This window comes from Panthera tigris, chromosome X, assembly GCF_018350195.1.
Source record: "Panthera tigris isolate Pti1 chromosome X, P.tigris_Pti1_mat1.1, whole genome shotgun sequence".
Lineage (NCBI taxonomy): Eukaryota > Metazoa > Chordata > Mammalia > Carnivora > Felidae > Panthera > Panthera tigris.
The window spans coordinates 85358930-85381348 of NC_056677.1; the positions used below are offsets into that span (position 1 = coordinate 85358930).

The following is a 22419-nucleotide window of genomic DNA, read 5'->3' on the forward strand; positions in this document are numbered from 1 at the left end:
GTAATAGGCAATATGGTCAAACTGATTTATTCAATCAAACAATTCTACTTATTTCTTATACTTTGTTCATGGAAATTGATCAGTCATTTCAGTCACGTAGAAAAAATCTTTAACTATAATAGGAAAGAGAAAACCAAATTGGACATTCTCCTCAGGAAATTCAGTTAGTGTCAAACACATAAGACCTTGCTTTAGGAAGAAGCAGTCCGGAACAGTAATAGTTTCACTAGTACATTAAGACTACTGTCATGATAGACTCGGTAGAGCAATTACATTTAAGGATAATTAAACATAAGCAGCTACAAAGGAAAATGCAGGGGAGAAAGAAATTGTGGACTGAAACATTAGTACTAAACTGCATTGCTTGCTCTCATTCTTTCAATCAAAACATGAAGCTTGAGCAGCAAATTCAAAGACTAGAACAGACCCCAAATTAGTCCCTATAGAGGTCCAGGATAAGTTTTCTAATAAAAATGTAAATCTTCACTCTGTTGTTCAGGGGCCCTGGTACTAACAGCTCTCCCATTCATTTCTCAAACAGTAACTGTGAATTTCAGATGAAATTTTTAAAAAGAAGAAAGAAATGAGTTTGTTTTTCCATGGCAGCATGTGCTCTAGCTAATCTGCAAATGCTATATAATTACACTGGGTGCTGATAGATTTGTCTCTGGGCTGGTGGTCAGGATCCAGATGAACTGCTACAGTTGCTGTTTTATCATTACAAATGTCTTGCACATCTTGGCAATTACCACGCCTATACATGATATTGGAATTTAATGAGGTTCCACACCCATACATCCCACTGGGATGTGTTAGGGTAAGTGTAAATTCATCCCCTTTTATTTATGGGTTTAGGGGGAAAATGTATGTGTGTGGAATGTCCTACAGGAATCATGTCTCTGTCGGTCATTTGAAACAAAGCCATTCCCATGGATCTAGGAACCTTAGCTTAGTGTGTAGTCAAAGAGGCTAAAACCATTGGTTCAGTATTGAGCACTTGTACCTGTCTCCTGCCTACAACTTTTATCTGTCTTTCTGGCAGTTCTGCAAATGGGGGCTTTTGGTCACAAGGGGGCACCAAATGAGATAATGTATCCCTCATTTAGCTTCATCTCTAAATTGGCCATATTGTAACTATCTTCTTTACTTTACAAGGTCATTGTGTAGACAACATGAACTAATGTATCTGAAAGCACTTTGAAAATTATGAACCGCCTATAAATGTAAGACAATTAATATTATCATTTCTGTTAATAAATATCACTTCAGTAATTGACATGTAACAATAATGAAATCAGGGTAAATGTATCCATAATCTATGGCAGGAGGTGAGGATGAAGAACAATGACTCCAAATTCATATCCTGATAAAAATTGGACAAGATATGCATCTTTGAACATGAAATACAATACTTACAGTTGCTTCCCACCAATCACATTCCAATTAATTCATTTCGAGGCAAGATATAGTTGCAAATAACACTAAGAAGAATTTCTAATAGGCTAAATGTCTATAATCTGGATGTGTAAGGCAAATTGAGAATAATTATACACAGAAATCAAAATTAATTTTATAAATAAAATGAAAGTGGCTAGATTTTATTTAATTTTAGTTTTTTTCATGTTTTGAATACCCAGCATATGCATGTTGTTCAAAATGTAGAAAAAGCATATAGTCAAAATTAAATTTTCCTCTGACTGTCTTTACCCCCCTCCACCATTCTTCAGCCACCCAATTCCTTTCTTCAGAGGATATCACTGTTAATCATTTTTACATGTATCCATTCAGAAATATTACATACTTAAACACATATGTGAACACACATGGGCACATACAAACACACAGTTTTATTTTTATACGCAGGATAGTATGCTATGCACACTGTTGAAAAGTGTATCTTGGAGATCTTTTTATAACAGATGTACAGATTTACCTAATTATTTTAAATAGCTGCATCATATCAGTATATGAAAACACCATATTTTTTAACTACTGTCCTACTGATGGATATTTTGGTTGTCTCTAATATTTTGCTATTACAAAGAGTAACAAAGAACAATGAAATCAAATGTCTTTTATGACTGGATTTTAAGTTCAAATATTTAAATTTTGTTTAAAGTATATCCTTTAAGTTCCAAATAATATTGAAATACCAGATTATTGGGGAGCCTGGATGGGTCAGTCAGCTGAGAATCTAACTCTTGATTTAAGCTCAGGTCATGATCCCAGAGTCATGGGATTGAGCCCCATGTCGGGCTCCACACTGAACACGGAGCCTGCTTAAGGTTCTCTCTCCTTCTGCCCATCTCCCCCACTCAGGCTTTCTCTCTCTCTCTCTCTCATAAATAAAAAAATAATGAACAAATATCAGATTATTAAGGGTAACTGAAATATTTAGGTAATGAAAACTATACATATTATATTTGTATGTTTGTCTACATTATGCCCAAATCAGCTCATCACAAGTGCACTCCTTAATCCCCATCACCTTAACTGATTCCCTCACCCACCTCCCCTCTAGTAACCATCAGTTTGTTCTCTATAGTTAAGAGTCTGTTTCTTGATTTGCCTCCCTGTTTCTTTTTTTCTCCTTGGTTCGTTTTGTTTTTTTAAACTACACCTATGAGTGAAATAATGTGGTATTTGTCTTTCTGTGACTGACTTATTTTGCTTAGCATAATACTCTCTAGCTGCATCCATGCCATGGCAAATGGCAAGATTTCATTATTTTTTATGGCTGAGTAATAGTCCATTGTGTGCACGTGCGTGTGTGTGTGTGTATACATACATGTGTATATACATTTATATATACATGTATATATGTGTGTGTGTGTATATACATGTATATATATGTATATGTATATGTGTGTATATATATATATATATATATATATATATATATATATACATATCACCTCTTCTGTATCCATTCATCAGTTGGACACTTGGGCTGCTTCCATAATGTGGCTTTTACAGATAATGCTGCAAAAATATTCAGGTATATATATATCCCTTTGAATTAGTATTTTTCCTTTTTTTTGTAAATATCTAGTAGTGCATTGCTAGATAATAGAGTAGTTCTTTTTAAAATTTATTTATTTATTTAAGTAATGTCTACACCCAACATGGGGCTCGAACCCACAAACCTGAGATCAAGAGTCACATGCTTTCCTGACTGAACCAGCTGGGTGTCCAAGGTGCTTCTACTTTTAACTTTTTCAGGAACCTCCATACTGTTTTCCTGAATGGCTACACCAGTTTACATTCCCACCAACAGTGCCAGGAATGTTCTCCTTTCTCCACATCCTCTCCAGCACCTGTTGTTTCTTGTATTATTGATTTTAACCATTCTGACAGGGGTGGAGTGATATCTCAGTGTGGTTTTCATTAGCATTTCCCTAATTATCAGTGATGTTGAGCATCCTTCATGTGTCTGTTGGTCATCATGTCTTAGGAAAAATACCTATTCATTCTGCCCATTTATTTAAATTGGATTATTCATTTTATGTGTGGTAAATTTAAGTTCTTTATAGATTTTGGATACTAACCTGTTATCGGATATGTCATTTGCAAATACCTTCTCCTATTTTGTAGGTTGCTTTTTAGTTTCCTTGATTATTTCCTTCACTGGGAAGTTGTTTTTTTTTTTCCTTTAAGTCCCAATACTTTATTTATTTATTTATTTATTTATTTATTTATTTATTTATATTTTCTTAATGTTTATTTTTGAGAGAGATAGGGAGAGAGAGAGAGAGTGTGTGTGTGTGTGTGTGTGTGTGCATGAGTGGGGAGGGGCAGAGAGAGAGGGAGATGGAATTGGAAGCAGACTTCACTCTGTCAACACAAAGCCCACCATGGGGCTTGAATCCACAAACTGAGATCATGACCTGAACTGAAATCGGAGGCTTAACCAACTGAGCTACCCATGTACCCCCCAATAGTTTATTTTTACTTTTGTTTCCCTTGCCTCAGGAGACAGATCTGGAAAGAAGTTGCTATGGCTGATGTTAAAGAGCTTACTGCCTTTGTTCTCCTCTAGGATTTTGATGTTTTCAGTTCTCACATTTAGGTTTTTAAACCAATTTGGGTTTATATTTGTGTATGGTATAGGTTGTCCAGTCTCATCCCTTGCTGCTGCTATCCAGTTTTCCCAGCACCATATGTTGAACAGACTTTTTCCCATTGGATATTTTTTCCTACTTTGTCAAAGATTAATTGACCATATAGTTGTGGGTTAATTTCTGGGTATTCTAGTCTGTTCTATTGATCTATGTGTCTATTTTTGTGCCAAGTTAGAAAAGTACATTTGATTCTATAAGGACAAGATGTGTTGTAGTCCATCAATAAAAATTTGTTGGAAAAATAAGAACAATTCACTAAAATTTTCCCATTTCAAGCAGTTTGGATATCAGAAAGATGAAGCTGGTGTAATGTAAAGCTCCTTTCTCAGCGAATTTCTAAGCTCACTTTGTTATCAACCACTATTTTGGAAATCTGACCAAATTTATATGTTTTCCTAACCTTACCTGTCATGTGATCAACTTTTGTTTCTTCTTCTCTTCTAAATGAGATGAACTTCCCTTATGTCAATAGGGAATTCCATTGCCAGTCAATTAATGATGGCTTAATGCTTATCTCTTATATGCCCAGCTCTATTCTGTCTCTTGTGAATTACAAAGACATATAAACCATTTCCCTTTAATAGGTAAGAGTTTAGTTGGACAGTTGAAGCAAGTCATAAATATGGAAGCAGTTAAAGGGAATTCAGGATATAAATAATAGCTTGATATAAGCTTTGTCATAAACCATTTTGTATTTGTGTTCCAAGTCCTCTCATTTCTTTCTTCTAGGTGCCTTTCAAATTTGCCTTTTTAAAAATTTCCCTAGATTCCACCATTGATGACTCTTCATCCTCCCTACTACTGTGTTATTACTGCATCCTCTTAGCTTTTTTTGTCTCCTCTAACCCATCCTATATAGGAAGTCAATCATCTTTAGATAACACTTACCTTGAGTCTTTTGTTGCTGTTCTACGAATTTTCAATGGTCTTGTAGTCTACTACATCATGTCCAAATTCCTCTGCATGTTTCTCATGATCCTCCAGAATTGAGCTCTAATTATTCTACATCATGAACAACTTGCTCTTCACTGTACCCCACCTAGCTCCTTCTCACCAGATCATTTTCCTCTGGTCACATTATGCTTGCTAAGTTCTACCTCTCTTCCTTGGTTTGTGTTAATCTTTCCTGAATTTCTTCTTCCTTACTCTCTACCTTTTCCATTCCTTAAGGTCTACATGGAAACCCATTTCCTTCATAAAACTTTCCCCAACTCTGCCAGCTAATTTTGGTCTCTCCCTTCTCCATTCCTTTACCACATAGTCTTATGGCTCAAATGATACAATCTGTCACTAGGTGGTAGTCATTGTTCTATTATTCCTTTCTTTTGGTGTGCTAATTCTGTGTTGATAGTCCTAGATTATAAATTGAGGGTAAATATAAAGGCTTTAATTCCTTCTTCCTTAACATTTGGCACAGGACTTAGTGGACAAAAGTTACTCAATCAGTATTTTTATTCATTATCCTAATGAAGGTACCAGTGTTTTTATTATATTGTTTCAGAGGCTGAGTGAAGAATGGGGCATGATTCAGAGGTCTATTAGAAATGTCTATTAGGGTTGTATTTCATTAAGGATATTTAACAACACAAAGTACAAATGAAGATTTGTATAATCAGATGTTTATCTGATTATATATTTAAAATATATATTTCTTTACTTACAAGCTTATAAAAAGCACTCAAAATAGTCCATTTGTTTGATCTTGTTTGAAAGTGTAGCTGTTGAAATGACCTATTTACAGTGAATCAATGGTGCTCTAAATGTGCTGGGAAATGGATATTGTATGGATAGAGTAACAACTCAAGTATGAACGCTATCTAATAAGTGTTTACACACCATCAAGTCTACAAACATTAAATATCATTCACGATAGGATCTTTCTTATCCTGCAATTTATCTCAATTTTTCCATTACCTTCTTTCATTTTCTCTTCTAGCTTTACTCACAGACAAGCCTCCCAAGCCATTGTTCCCCATGGAGAATCAGCCAAGTGTTATAGATGTCCAGCTGGGTAAGTCCCCTTCTGGGAATAATAGATCCTAAACTTGCTCTCTGTTAACAGATGGGGAAAATTACATGAACCAGGAAAGGTTTATTGCCACTGTTATTACATGCAAATCAGTTTGTGTCTGCTCATTTATAACCCTGGAATTCAGTTTAATAGTTTAAGGAAATGAGTTTGAATCGCATCAAGGAATTGTAATACTAATTGGTTCCACTAGGTATTAAATGTGCTATAAGACAGAGCTTTTTAACTCTGTGATTGATTGATTCATAGGTGTCATGCATTGGTGACCAGTACAAAAACTTTTCATGCTTGTTAACCAAAAATTTTCATTTAGAGAACATTAACTCCTGGAGAATAGCACTTTTTAAAATAAAAGAGCCCCTCAGTACAACTTGTAAAATGATTTGATAATATTATTTCCAATGGTACACTACAGGGCTATTTAAAACTTATTTTTAGGTTGAGATCTTGAATATTTATGAATATTTGGTGTTGGTAAAAGTAGCAAGTTGATTTATTGGTGCTAATATTTTACTGCAGTCTCAAATAAAGACACAAGGTGTTGAGCCTTATTTTTGAGTCCTCTACCAGTAAGCCTTATATTTCAAGAACTGTGAACTTGAGACTCAGAGGCTTGTTAGTATCTCTTCATACCATGGCCTTTACTCTAAACCATGTACTTTAACATTTGTGAGCTTTCATCCACCTAGGGTTTAATTCTATTCTTCAATTCGAAGAATTGCTACAGTTCTAAGTAAGGCAACTGAGTAAATATACTGGAAGTGTATTGGGTTTATTTTGATAATATGATTTATTGAAACCTGTGAGTGTAGTGGTACCTACCAATTATATAGTCAGGGAAGATATATTAGTCACAATTTCATCCACTTTGTAATGTTTTTTACTCAATTTTTGATCTTTTCAATTCAATTTGGATTATTAGAGGTTTTTTTTGTTTATTTTTGTTTATTTTTTTATTTTTTTTAATATATGAAATTTATTGTCAAATTGGTTTCCATACAGCACCCAGTGCTCATCCCAAAAGGTGCCCTCCTCAATACCCATCACCCACCCTCCCCTTCCTCCCACCCCCCATCAACCCTCAGTTTGTTCTCAGTTTTTAGAGGTTTATTTATATCTTGAGAATAGGTGAGAAAAAATTATATTCCTAAGAACTTGTTCATTTTTCTAAAAAGAATTATAGCACATTGTAGTTAATGCAGCATACCAGTAGGAGTACCAAAATTAAGTATTTTAAAACAAACAAAAACATGAAAAAAGAAAAGAAATATGTTATTAAGAATGGATTGTGGAAATAGTGAATATTTTGTAGATAATGTTGAAGTATTAGAATATGGTTCTCCCCCCACCACTTGTATTATTTTGAAGAATCATTACATTTTGTTAAAGCCAAATCTAGATGGATTGACACATACCCTCAGTAATTTTTGCTTACATCTTTCCATCAATACTAGGATAAAAATACCTCAAGTTGTACTCTGTGGTTTGCCAGGAGTTACATGAAGCCATAGGCTGGCCTTATATCATAAGTTTTCATGAAGATTTAAGTGGATAATGCCTTTTTTATGAAAACTTATATATTATAGAGTAGAAATAAAAATTCAAACAACTATTTCAAATTTTGTCTTTGTGGCCCATGAGTGGATACTTCATTTTCCTCTTCTATTAGTCGAACTTTAACAAAAAATGTTAGATAAGTACTTTTCCTAAGCAAGGAGAGAAACCATTGTAAGGAGTACATTTCTTTCAGATTCACTGGGTACAGAATTTGTATGTGCTATTTAGGACATCTCTAAGATATGTGCGTGGTAAAAATGCGTATTCCAACATAGGTATATATGCCAATATAACCCACCACCAACACAACCCTGTAAAATTACTAAAGAAATTTGTTTTCAATAGTTGAAAGGGTGAACTTTTCAGGTTTTAATTTGTGACACAACTTGGAGACAACTTTATTGACAGAAAGATGGAGACCTGCCCATTTTTCATCCCAGAAAGGCTGCTTCTCTGAAATGCTAAAGCAACCATGTAATTCATGTAAAGGAAAACAAAATCAGTTAAACCATATCTTTGGCATTTCAAAAAGCACATAACTAGTTAATTTTAAGTGATTTTAACTTTCCGTATATTTATTTAGCACCATTTATTCACAACTGGAAGTTATTTTGTAAGTTACTCTTATGCCTCAATAGCAAAGTGATGTTAAGAGTACTTACTCCTCAGCGTCAGTGGGAGCTCTGCAGTCAGAATGTTTAGAAATCCCAGGTGTAGAAAAGACAGAAAGATAATTGGGTTGATTGGACATCCCTCTCTATATCTGGAAAATTTTCAGATTTCAGTAAGATCATGAAAACTTTTGGAAATAATTTTACTTCATTTTTTTAAGTTTATCAAACAAATTCAGCTTTAGACATCCTCAAATTAGATTAAAACTAGAACTACAAAAGAATACAGCAATCCAATTCAAACAGCTTAGCACATTACCAAGTTTGGGTTTTCCCAATCTCAGTCAGTACCTAACATCTGAGACAACATTCTATTAGATTAAAGTCCACCGTAGACTTTTTGTTACTCTTACCATTTAAACATGTTATCATCCCCCTTCCCTTGAATCTAAGATGGCCTTAGGGATATGCTTGATCAAAAGAGTATGATAAAAATGATATTCTGGGAGTTTGGAGGCTGGGTCAAAAGAAACCTTGAAGCTTCTCTTCAGGGCCTGGTCTTCTCTGAAACTACCATGCTATGAAAAGCTCAAGCCACATGGAGAGGCCCTAGAGAATGGGGCATCATTTGAATAAAGAGAGGCCAGTGAACATAGAGGCTGATAAATGAAGAAGCCATATTGAAAGTGGATCCTGTAGCCCCAGCTGCCCTGGCTTATGCCATGTAGTTCAGGGAGAAACCATTAAGGTAAACTGTTCTGATGTTTCTAACCCAAAAAGTTATGAGCAAATAAAACAGTTGTTATGCTACAGTAAATTAGGTAGTTTGTTAAACAACAATAGATACCTAGAACATACATTAATTTTCTCTAAAGAATTGTAAGTTCCATTTTCCCCATAGACAAGAATCCCGTGCAGGCATTTTATACAAAATGAGACATATTGAGGGAAATGCTTAAGTGCCAGCTTCAGGATAGTTTTAGAAAACATAGTCATGAATTATTATTTATGTGTTTCTTTGAGAATTACACTCAGTTTTCAGTTCTACATATCTGTAAAGGCAATCCAGTAAACGAAATTTTTCAGTAGAAATGAATACTTCTTTTGTTCATGGGTTGGCATCAGTACAGATATTTTGTTGTGTCTCTAGAGGAAAATAAACAACTAAACTTTCTCTTTTCTATAGAGTAATCCATTAGTCATCCACAATGTTATAGAAATTTACACACTTTTTGCTGACATAGTGATGACAGTTTGGTTGTTGTTAAATTGTATTCACATTGTAATGCTGAAAGAAGATTAATCTTAACCAAATAGCCATATATTTTGAGATGATAAACACATTTTTAACAAAACAATATGAAAACTATTTCTCTCACAAAGCAAACCTATCCTGCTAAAGCAGACTGTGGTAATGTATGAAATATAAAGACAAAAGCAATATACAAAACACAAAAAAATTCAATTTTGTCCTATCATTCCCATTTATTTTCTTACTGTGAAAGTAAATTTAACTTTAAATTTGATAAATAAACCTTTACTATACCAGTGCTAATTCTTTTTTTTGGCAGTTGAAAAGAAATATATTTTCATTTTTTCTAAGAAAAAATAACACTGCATTAAATGATATTAATTCATATTACATTTTAATACCAAAGTATTGAAACATCATTGCAAAATGTGCCCTACTTGAAATGCTTGGTAAACCATTCTTTAGGCACTGCTTATTTTTTTAGAACCCAAATGCATGCTTTACAAATTGTAACAGACTCCTAGAACCTTTGAAAAAGCCATGAATAAATGTGGATGAAAAGATTTGAGATCTGACATCTAATTGCAATTGAAGGTACACTTGGAAATATAACCTGTTCTTCTCATTGATGATAACTTTTTTTTTGGAAATTTCCTAAGACTTAAAATAACCCAGTGTCATGCAGAAAATAAATATAAACACTGTTTAGTTTATCTTTTTGTGTCAAAGAGTCAAAAAGGAGGTTTGGGGGCCTAAAGTATATCAGAAAAACTCAGACCCATGGAACAGTTCAAACTAATTGAATAATACAGATGTTTCAAAAGGCTGGATAGTCATCTTTAGATGAATCTGATCCAGTATGAAAGATTCTCTTTATTTCTCTTCTATTGTCATTCAGAATTTATTTTATTTTTATAAGCTATTCAAATTCATATTTCATGACTGTGTTATGTGCTACTGGCTCAAACTTTCTTTGTGTATAAAGGAGTGTTAATCTTCATCAAAAATCGATTTCACCAGCATATCAGTTTCTACTGAAAATTGTATTAGGTCCCCTAAGAGACCACTGTAAAAGGCTCTACAAGAGTATAAAGCAAAATATATTAGTAAATGCAATACGCAGGACTACAAGGCAAAAATAAGTAACTAATTGAACCCTTAAAATAGGAAATTAGCTGTTCAACCAAATCTACCTTTTTAAAACTTTATTTAAATAGAAACAGTTTTTGAGTTCTTAACAGATGCCAAACACTATGTTAGATCCTGGGGATCTAGAGGTGAATAAAATAAGGTTCTTGGCCTTAAGGTATTTTCAGTCTAGTGGGAAAGACAGATGTGTATGCAGAATTACAATGCAATATGATAACTGCCAAACAGAGATGGGAAAAGGGAGAATGACTATTTTTGTGGGAAGACCTCATAAATTAACAGTTCTATACTCCGTTACTCAATATAATGATATATCTCTGTAACCTTAAACCAAGTACTAAATTTATTTGAAAATAATTAAAAATTATAAAATATATAATGTTATGAAGTAATAAATTATCCACCATTTGCTTCAATATGGCAATATTAAAAATGGAAACTTATGGTACCCTTGCATCTCTTCAGTTTAGCAAAATTAGTCAACTCTTTCTAAAGTTATCATAGAAACACAATCCCAAGCAAGTCACAACTAATTGAGTGAAAACGTGAAGCCAGAATTACTATCAATATAAATAGCAATACGTGATAATTTCATTAGCTTGAGTCATGATTTGATATATGCATTGTGGGTATAATGGTGGGAGCAAGGGATTTTTTTGAATTCTTTGTGGTTTTTTTAATTTTTTAAAAAGTTTTATTTATTCTTGAGAGAGAGAGAGACAGAGCATGAGTGACGGAGGGGCAGAGAGAGAGTAGGACACAGAATCCGAAGCAGGCTCCAGGCTCTGAACTGTCAGAGGCCAACGTGGGGTTTGAACTCATGAGTGGTGAGATCATGACCTGAGCCGAAGTCGGACACTCAACCGACTGAGCCACCCAGGCACCCCTTGATTCTTTGTGCTTTTTATATACTCTTCCTACCCTTTTACCTTCAAATAATTCCTTGAAGGTCTTCATTTAATCTGGAATAAGTGAAGACCTTGGAAAGCAAAAAGATGGGTTTCACGAGTTCACTCAGCTTTCTTCACACACATAGTTGGAGCTGGTTCATGGCAGCATTCACTCTTCCTTGTAGGCATTCTAGGGTTAATGAGCTGTTTCCTAAAGATCTATTTCTTCAGAATAACATACACAAGCTTAGTAGCATGGGCCCTCCTAAACTGAAAAAAATTTTACTACCCAAAATGTACACCATGTGCATTATTTATAACTTTGGAAAATCTGGGCCAAGCCTTTTTCCCTATAAGTTGGTTGCCATATTAGTGCTTGAGATTGACACTGGTTTACTTACTTTGTCTTAGTTTCTATAACTTAGTTGTACTTAAGAAGAGAAAGAAAGCTAACAGTTTACAAAATATTTGCCTGTAATGTGACAAGTTGATTATTAATATTTTAGGAATAATATTGTTGCTGACCAGACCTCTATGCATGTATTGCGGTTTTGGGGCATTGCTGAAGTTTATGTCCCATGAGGTTTAATATAAGTTTGACAGTGTCTCATCACACTTATTAATGCCAAAAGCATGATTCTACACATATGGAAACAAAATTATTTAAAAATTCATTATGTGTTAGGCACTACAATATACATTTGTACATACACTGTTTTATTTATTCCTCATAAGAGCCCAAAGTCACTTGTGATGAGCACTGAGTGTTGTATGTAAGTGATGAATCACTGAATTCTACTTCTGAACCCAATATTGCACTGTATATTAACTAAACTTTAAGTTAAAAAAGAGCCCAAAGTAGTAGTAGGTATTGTTGAATTATTTTGCGGAAAAAGAAATTCAGCCTCAGACAGATAAAATTACTTTCTTTAGGCTACATATTTAGTAAGTGGCAGAAATGGAAGTTCGATCTGATTTGTTTGACTCAAAAGTTATGTTATTTTTATTATAGCATAATGACTATGTTAAGATTATCTAGGCCTCAAATTAGATCCTCAAAAAAAAAAACTATTACTTTAATAGAGATATTGTAATAATATTAATAACTATATGATATACTTAACTATATAAAATAATAGTTATTTAACAATATCTCTACAACTAATAATTATTGTTATAATAATATTTACTATCATTTAATAATAGATCTACTAATAATAATTGTTATAATAATATTTAGTATTATTTTTAGTAATACTACTTAGTAATATTGATTGTTCAACAGATGCTAAATTCTGTACTAAATATTTTAATAGATTATCTCATTTAATTTTCTGAATAACTCTATGAAATAGATGGAACTATTTGTCCATTTTTAAAAAGCATTATTAAGGTATTGTTCATATGCCATAAAATGATCCACTTAAATCATACATTCAATGGTTTCTAATACATTGCATTGAATATGTAGATTGCTTTGGGTAGTATCAACATTTTAACAATATGTGTTCTCCCAATCCATGAGCATGGAATGTTTTTCCATTTCTTTGTGTCTTCTTCAATTTCTTTCAGAAGCTTTCTATAGTTTTCAGCCTACAGATCTTTTACATCTTTGGTTAAGTTTATTCCTAGCTATTTTGTGGTTTTTGGTGCGATTGTAAACGGGATTGATTTCTAGATTCCTCTTCCTGCTGCTCCATTATTGGTGTACAGAAATGCCACAGATTTCTGTTCATTGATTTTATATCCTGCAACTTTGCCAAATCCATGTATCAGTTCTAGCAGTTTTTTCATGGAGATTTTTTGGGTTTTCCAAATAGACTATTACGTTGTCTACAAAGAATGAAAGTTTGACTTCTTCCTTGCTGATTTGAATGCCTTTTATTTCTTTATGTAGTCCCATTGCTGAGGCTAGGACTTCCAACGCTATGTTGAACAACAATGTTGAGAGTGGACATGCATGTCGTGGACATTCCTGACCTCAGGGGGAAAGCTCTCAATTTTTCCCCATTGAAGATATTAGCTGTGGGTCTTTCATATATAGCCTTTATGATCTCGAAGTAGGTTCCTTCTATCCATATATTCTTGAGGCTTTTATCAAGAAAGGATGCTGTATTTTGTCAAATGCCTTTTCTGCATCTGTTGTGAGGATAATGTGGTTCTTATCCTTTCTTTGATTAATGTGATGCATCATGTTGATTGATTTGCAGATATTGAACCAGTCCTGCATCCCAGGAATAAACCTCATTCAATCATGGTGAATAATTCCTTTAATGTATCGTTAAGTTCGGTTTGCTAGTACATGCAGTTATGCAACCATCACCTCAATCAATTTCATAACATTGCAACATCCCAAAAATAAACTCCATACCCATAGCAGTCACTTTCCAGTCTTCCACCACCACCCTCACCTCCAGCTCCAAGCAACCACTGATCAGATTTCTATATCTATATATTTCCCTCTTCTGGACATTTAATATAAATGAAATCATACGATATGTGTTATCTGCTGGATGTCTTCTTACACTTAGCATATTGTTCTCAAGATTCAAATATATAGCTGTATCATCCCTTTTTATTGCCAAATAATATTCTATTGAATGGATATACCACATTTTATTCAACTGTTCATCAGTTGAAGGACATTTTGGTTCCACTCTTTGACTCTTATAAATAATTCTGCTATACACATTACTGTATATTTTTAATATGAGCATATGTTATAATTTTGGGGTGTATGCCTACAATAAATTGTTGAGTTAGATGGTCACTCTATATTTAACCTTTTAAGGAACTGCCACATTTTTTTCCAAAGCAGTTGCATCATTTTAGAGGCCCAGGAGAAATGCACAAGCATTCTAATTTCCTCACATCCTCACCAAAACTTGTTATTTTCCATTTTTTTAAATAATATTTATGGTAATAGTATGTACTGATATCTCATTGTGGATTTGATTTGCATTTCCCCAATGGTAATGGCTAATGATACTGAACATCTCTTGGTGTGGTTATTTGACATTTTATGTCTCCTTTGGAGAAAGGTTTATGATTCATTTTTTAAATGGGGAAATTGGGCTCAGAGAAGTCATAGAACTTACCCAAGTTAGTAAGCAATTTATAAGAAGTGAGGCCTAAGTTGGTACTCTTAACACTTACCCATAAGACCCATTAATGTGAATACTATATTTTACTCAGTCTTCTTGCACTGTGGGCTTGCTTCTTCTGTTTTTTTTTTTTTTTAAACCAGATTTTTGGACAGAAAGTGAGTGGATTCTATGAATAAGTTAAAGGAGTAGTCAGTGTGAATTGATTCAATGGAAAAAAATAAGCAAGAGAGCATTATTTTGATTTTTTTTTACCTTTGGAACTCAGGCCAAAACACTTTTTCAAGTGGCAAACTAATTCAAAAGCTGCAGACAGCGAAGGCAGTCCTGAGAGGAAAATACATTGCAATCCAGGCCTATCTCCAGAAACATGAAAAATCCCAAATACAAAATCTAACAGCACACCTAAAGGAAATAGAAGCAGATATTCAAAGACACCCCAAACCCAGCAGAAGAAGAGAAATAATAAAGATCAGAGCAGAAATAAACATTATAGAATCTAAAAAACTGTAGGGCAGATCAATGAAACCAAGAGTTGTTTTTTTGAAAAAATAGACAAAATTGATAAACCTCTAGCCAGGCTTCTCAAAAAGAAAAGGGAGAGCACCCAAATAGATAAAATCATGAATGAAAATGGAATTATTACAAGCAATCCCTCAGAAATACAAGCAATTATCAGAGAATACTATGAAAAAAATTATATGCCAACAAACTGGACAGCCTGGGAGAAATGGACAAATGCCTAAACACCCACACACTTCCAAAACTCAAACAGGAAGAAATAGAAAACTTGAACAGACCAATAACCAGAAAAGAAATTGAATCAGTTATCAAAAATTTCCCAAAAAGAAGAGCCCAGGACCAGGTGGCTTCCCTGGGGAATTCTACCAGACATTTACAGCAGAGATAATACCTACCCTTTCAAGCTGTTCCAAAAAATAGAAAGGGAAGGAAAACTTCTGGCCTCATTCTATGAAGCCAGAATTACTTTGATTCCTAAACCAGACAGAGACCCAGCAAAAAAGAGAACTACAGGCCAATATCCCTGATGAATATGGATACAAAATTTCTCAATAAGACACTAGCAAACCGAATTCAACAGCATATAAAAAGATTTATTCACCGTGATCAAGTGGGATTCGTTCCTGGGATGCAGGGCTGGTTCAACATTCGCAAATCAATCAATGTGATACATCACATTAATAAAAGAAAAGAAAAGAACCATATGATCCTGTCAATCGATGCAGAAAAAGAATTTGACAAAATTCAGCATTCTTTCCTAATAAAAGCCCTCATGAAAGTCGGGATAGAAGGAACATACTTAAACATCATCAAAGCCAATTATGAAAAGCCCACAGCTAATATCATCCTCAATGGGGAAAAACTGAGAGCTTTACCCCTGAGATCAGGAACACGACAGAGATGTCCACTCTCACCACTGTTGTTTAACATAGTGTTGGAAGTTGTAGCATCAGCAATCAGACAACAAAAGGAAATCAAAAGCATCAAAATTGGCAAAGATGAAGTCAGGTTTTTACTTTTTGTAGATGACATGATACTTTACATGGAAAACTCGACAGACCCCAGCAAAGGTCTTCTAGAACTGACACATGAATTCAGCAATGTCACAGGATACAAAATTAATGTACAGAAATCAGTTGCATTCTTATACACTAATAATGAAGCAACATAAAGACAAATAAAGAAACTGATTTCATTCACAATTGCACCAAGAAGCATAAAATACCTAGGAATAAACCTAAACCAAAGATGCCAAAGATCTGTATGCTGAAAACTATAGAAAGCCTATGAAGGAAACTGAAGAAGATACAAAGAAATGGAAAAACATTCCGTGCTCATGGATTGGAAGAATAAATATTGTTAAAATGTCAATACTTCCCAAAGCAATCTACACATTCAATGCAATCCCAATCAAAATTGCACCAGCATTCTTCTTGAAGCTACAACAAGCAATCCTAAAATTTGTATGGAACCACAAAAGACCCCAAATAGCCAAAGTAATATTGAAGAAGAAGACCAAAGCAGGAGGCATCACAATCCCAGACTTTAGCCTCTACTACAAAGCTGTCATCATCAAAACAGCATGGTATTGGCACAAAAACAGACACATAGACCAATGGAATAGAATAGAAACCCCAGAACTGGACCCACAAAAGTATGGCCAACTAATATTTGAGAAAGCAGGAAAGAATATCCAATGGAAAAAAGACAGTCTCTTTAACAAATGGTTCTGGGAGAACTGGACAGCATCATGCAGAAGAATGAAACTAGACCACTTTCTTACACCATCACAAAAATAAACTCAAAATGGATAAAGGACCTGAATGTGAGACAGGAAACCATCAAAACCCTAGAGGAGAAGGCAGGAAAAAACCTCTCTGACCTCAGCCGCTGCAATTTCTTACTTGACAGATCTCCAAAGGCAAGGGAATTAAAAGCAAAAATGACGTATTGGGACCTCATGAGGATAAAAACTTCTGCACTGCAAAAGAAACAATCAACAAAACTAAAAGGCAACCAATGGAATGGGAAAAGATATTTGCAAATGACATATCAGACAAAGGGCTAGTATCCAAAATCTATAAAGAACTCACCAAACTCCACACCCAAAAGCAAATAATCCAGGGAAGAAATGGGCAGAAAAAATGAATAGACACTTCTTTAAAGAAGACATCTGTATGGCCAACAGGCACATGAAAAGATGCTCACCGTCACTCCTTATCAGGGAAATACAAATCAAAACCACACTCAGATACCACCTCACGTGAGTAAGAGTGGCTAAAATGAACAAATCAGGAGACTGTAGATGCTGGCGATGATGTGGAGAAACAGGAACCCTCTTGCACTGTTGGTGGGAATGCAAACAGGTGAAGCTGCTCTGGAAAACAGTGTGGAGGTTCCTCAAAAAATTAAAAATAGACCTACCCTATGACCCAGCAATAGCACTGCTAGGAATTTATCCAAGGGATACAGGAGTGCTGATGCATAGGGTCACTTGTGCCCCAATGTTTACAGCAGCACTTTCAACAATAGCCAAAGTATGGAAAGAGCCTAAATGTCCATCAGCTGATGAATGGATCAAGAAATTGTGGTTTATATACACAATGGAATACTACTTGGCAATGAGGAAGAATGAAATATGGTCTTCTGTAGCAACGTGGATGGAACTGGAGAGTGTTATGCTAAGTGAAATAAGTCATACAGAGAAAGACAGATACCATATGTTTTCACTCTTCTGTTGACCCTGAGAAACTTAACAGAAGACTATGGAGGAGGGGGAAGGGGAGAAAAAGTTACAGAGACAGAAGGAGGCAAATCATAAGAGATTCTTAAAAACTGAGAATAAACTGAGGGTTGATAGGGGTGGGAGGGAGGGGAAAGTGAGTGATGGGCATTGAGGACTTCACCTGTTTGGAGGAGCACCAGGTGGTGTATGGAAACCGATTTGACAATGAATTTTATATGAAAAAATTAATAAATAAACATTTAAAATTAAAGAAAAAATAAAAGATAAACATTTAAAATTAAAAAAAAATAAAAGAGAAAACATTACAACTGATTACACAGGAAAAAAATAAGAACTATAAGAGAATAATATGAAGTATTATATACTAAGAGATTGGATAACCTAGGAAAAAATGATGCATTCTTACAAACATATAATTTATCAATACTGAATTATAAAGAAATAGAAAAACTGCACAGACATATAACTAGTAAGGAGATTAAAGCAGTAACCAAAAACCTACCAACAAAGAAAAGCCTAAGAGTAAATGACTTCACTGGAGAATTCTATCAAAAATTTAAAGAAAAATTAATGTTAATCCTTTAAAACTCTTCTAGAAATGTGAATAGGAAGGAATATTTTCAAATTCATTTTATGAGGCCAACATACCCTGATAACAAACCTAGACAAGGACACTACAAGAAAACAAAATTGTAGGCCAATATCCATGGTGGATAGATATGCAAACTCTTCAATAAATTACTAGCAAAACAAATTCAATAGCACATTAAAACAACCATACACCACGTCCAAGTGGGACTTATCCTTGGGCTGAGAGGATGGTTTAATATATAGAAATCAATCAATGTGATAAAGCACATTAACAGAATAAAAATAAGTAGCACATGATCATCTCAGTAGATGGAGAAGAAGTGTTTTACTAAATTCGTTCACCCTTTCATGGTAAAAACAGTGAAAAAAGAAGAAAATTACCTCAACATAATAATGGCCATATATGAAAAGACTATAGCTTGCATTACACTCAACAGTATAAAACAGAAAGTTCTCCCTCTGAGATCAAAAACAAGACAAGGATGCCCACTCTCACCATTTCTATTCAATAGAGTAATGAAAATCCTAGACAAAATAATCTTGATATAGAAGAGCAAAGCTGGAGGCTTCATACTTCCTGACATAAAACATATTACAGAGTAATCAATCAAAACATCCTTGTATTGGCATGAGTATATACGTCTAGACCAATGGAACAGAATAAAAAACCCAGAAATAAACCTTCAAAAATATGTCAAGTCATCTCAGTAGGGAAAGGATTGTTCAACAAATGTGTTGGGAAAACTGTGTATCCACATAAAAAAAAAAATGGAAATAAGACCCTTCTCCTACACCACATACAAAAATCAACTCAAAACTGATGAAAGAATTAAACATAAGGCCTAAAGTTATAAATCTCCTACAAGAAAGCATGGTGGGAAAACTTCATAACATTGGTCTTGGAAATAATTTCTTGGATATGATACTAATGGGCAGGCAACAAAAGTAAAAAGAAAATTAGACAAGTGGGACACAAGAAACTAGAAATGTTTCTGCACAGCAAAGGAAACAATTAATAGAGTGAAATGGAACCTACAGAATGGGAAAAATATTTGCAAACCCTATTTGGGATAAGGGATTAATGTAAAAAAATATAAGGAACTCCTAAAACTTAATAACAAAAAATCCAATAACCTGAGTTTTTATTATTTATTTTGTTAATGTCTATTTATTTTTGAGAGAGACTGAGAGAGAGTGAGAGAGAAAGAACAGGGAAGAGGCAGAGAGGGAGACACAGAATCCAAAGTAGGCTCCAGGCTCCGAGCTTTCAGCACAGAGCCTGACATGGGGCTCAAACTCACAAACCGTGAGATCATGACCTGAGCCGAATTTGGACATTTAACCTATTAAGCCACACAGGTGCTCCAATAACCTGATTTTTTAAACTGGGAAAATTGTGTAGACATTTTTCCAAAGAAGATATATGAATGGTCAACAGGTTTATGAAAAGATGCTCAACATCACTAATCATCAAGTGAATGCAATCAAAATACCAGTGGGATATCTCTACACACCTCTTAGGATGTGCATTATTAAAACAACAACAACAACAACAACAACAACCAAAAAACCCCCAGAAAATAAGAAGTGCTGTTGAGAATTTAGAGAAATTTAAACCTTATACACAGTTGATGGAAATGTAAAATTATGCAGCCGCTATGAGAAACAGTATGAATGTTCTTCAAAAAATTAAAGATAGGGGCATCTGGGTGGCTCAGTCAGTTGAGTGTCTGACTTCAGTTCAGGTCATGATCTCACAGTTTATGAGTACAAGCCCTGCATCAGGCTCTGTGCTGACAACTCGGAGCCTGGAGCTTACTTTGGATTCTGTGTCTCCTTCTCTCTCTGCCACTCCCCTGCTTGCTTTCTCTCAAAAATAAATAAACATTTAAAAAAAATTAAAGATAAAGTTACCATTTGATCCAGCAATTTCACTCCCACGTTTATTGCCCCCTTATTCATAATAGCCAAAATGTGGAGTCAACCTAAGTCCATTGATGAATGAATGGATAAAGAAAATGTGGTGTAAGTGTTTAAGTGTTTAAACTTAAAAGCGTTTAAGAAAAAGATATAAATCCTGTCATATGTTACACCATGGGCAAAACTTGACATTATGCTGAGTGAAATAAACAGTCACAGAAAGACAAATACTGAATTATTACCCTTATATGAGGTATCTAAAGTAGCCAAACTCTTAGAAGCAGAAAGAACAGTGGTTGCCAGGGACTGGGGGAAGGGGAAATGGGGAGTTGCTGTTGAAAGAGGATAGAGTTTCAGTCATGTAAGATGAAAAATTTCCAGAGATCTGCTATACAACAAAACTGTAAAGATTTGTTAAGAAGGTAGGTTATATGTTGTCTGTTTGTTACTACAACAAAAGATTACAAGACAGCTGGTGAGAAGTGTTTTAACAGACATCTTCAAAGCCAGAAACTTTGGAAGTCTTGAAATGGACATTTCCCTCTATCTCATCTTGTATATCATGCCAACAGTGTTTAGAATTCTCCCTAGTTAGAATCTTCTGTATCATTGCTTCAACGGCTTCAGATCAGGCTTCTAGATTTCTCACTGAGACAAGTATTATAATGGGTTCCAAATTGGTCTCTGCTTCCAGTCTTGCTCACCTTCAATTCATTCTCATCAGTATAAACAGTAAAATGTAAATGTAAAAATGTAAATATCTTCTATCTCTCATGATTAAGTCAGTTAAATCATTACCTACCTAGGAAAGAAAATACATTTTTTTCTTTATTACTGGCTGCCACCTACTTCTCCTGTTCTTGCACCCCTTATTCCAGCTATTTGAAACTATTTCCTTTACTTTAACTTGTACAGCAACTCATGACCTTCTCTACCTCCAGCCACATGATGAACACTTTTTTGTTTCTTTTTTACATAGCAATGACTTTAACATTACTTCCCATTGATACCTTTCCTGAACCCTGATCCATAATTCCAGGAAGAAGCTATGTCCAATTTTCTTTTTTTAAGTTTATTTATTTATTTTCAGAGAGAGAGAGAGACGGCATGCGAGTGGGGAGGAGGAGAGAGAGAGAGAGAGATAGAGGGAGAGAGAGAATCCCAAGTAGGTTTTGCGCTGTCAGCGCAGAGCCCAATGCAGGGCTAGATCTCACAAACCAAACTGTGAGATCATGTCCTGAGCCAGTATCAAGAGTTGGACACTGAACAAACTGAGCCACCCAGGCACCCCAGCATGTCTTACTTTATTAAAATAAATCCTTACTATATGTTATGAAATTTTCCATCCCAGCATGTGTAACTTTTAATTATACCTTAATTTGTTGATTGTCTCTCTTTACTAGACTATAAACTTCACTCTTATTTTTTTATATTTATTCATTTTTTGAGAGACAGAGACAGAGCACAAGTGGGGGAGGGGCATAGAGAGAGAAGGAGACACAGAATCCGAAGCAGGCTCCAGGCTCTGAGCTGTCAGCACAGAGACTGACGTGGGGCTCAAACTCAGAAACCGCGAGATCATGACCCCAGCCGAAGTCGGACGCTTAACCGACTGAGCCACCCAGGCGCCCCTAAACTTCACTCTTAGATATTTATTCAACATTTATTCCCCAGAAATTAGCACAGTGTCTGATGGTGGTTGATTGTTTTGTGTGTGCATATATGCATATATGAATGAACTAATAAACAAGTAAATGAATTTCTTAGATAATCAAGGTCCAGATGGCCTGCAACATCCCTCACTGCAGCTCTTTCATTAATTTTTGCATACTTTCCAAATCAGATTTTATTTTGAAGACAACCTTGTGGTTTTATTCATAGTATCATACTTAAAGATACTACATACTACAGAATCTTAAAATTGGAA

General features: G+C 34.7%; 1 protein-coding gene across 1 annotated transcript in view; it reads left to right on the plus strand.

Annotated features, from left to right (window-relative positions):
• Positions 1-22419, plus strand: part of IL1RAPL2 (interleukin 1 receptor accessory protein like 2) — a 1066898-nt gene that overhangs the window by 788941 nt on the left and 255538 nt on the right. The window contains exon 5 of the mRNA XM_042974778.1: positions 6058-6132. Within this exon, the coding sequence (XP_042830712.1) occupies positions 6058-6132 (75 nt within the window). The remainder of the gene's footprint in view (positions 1-6057; positions 6133-22419) is intronic.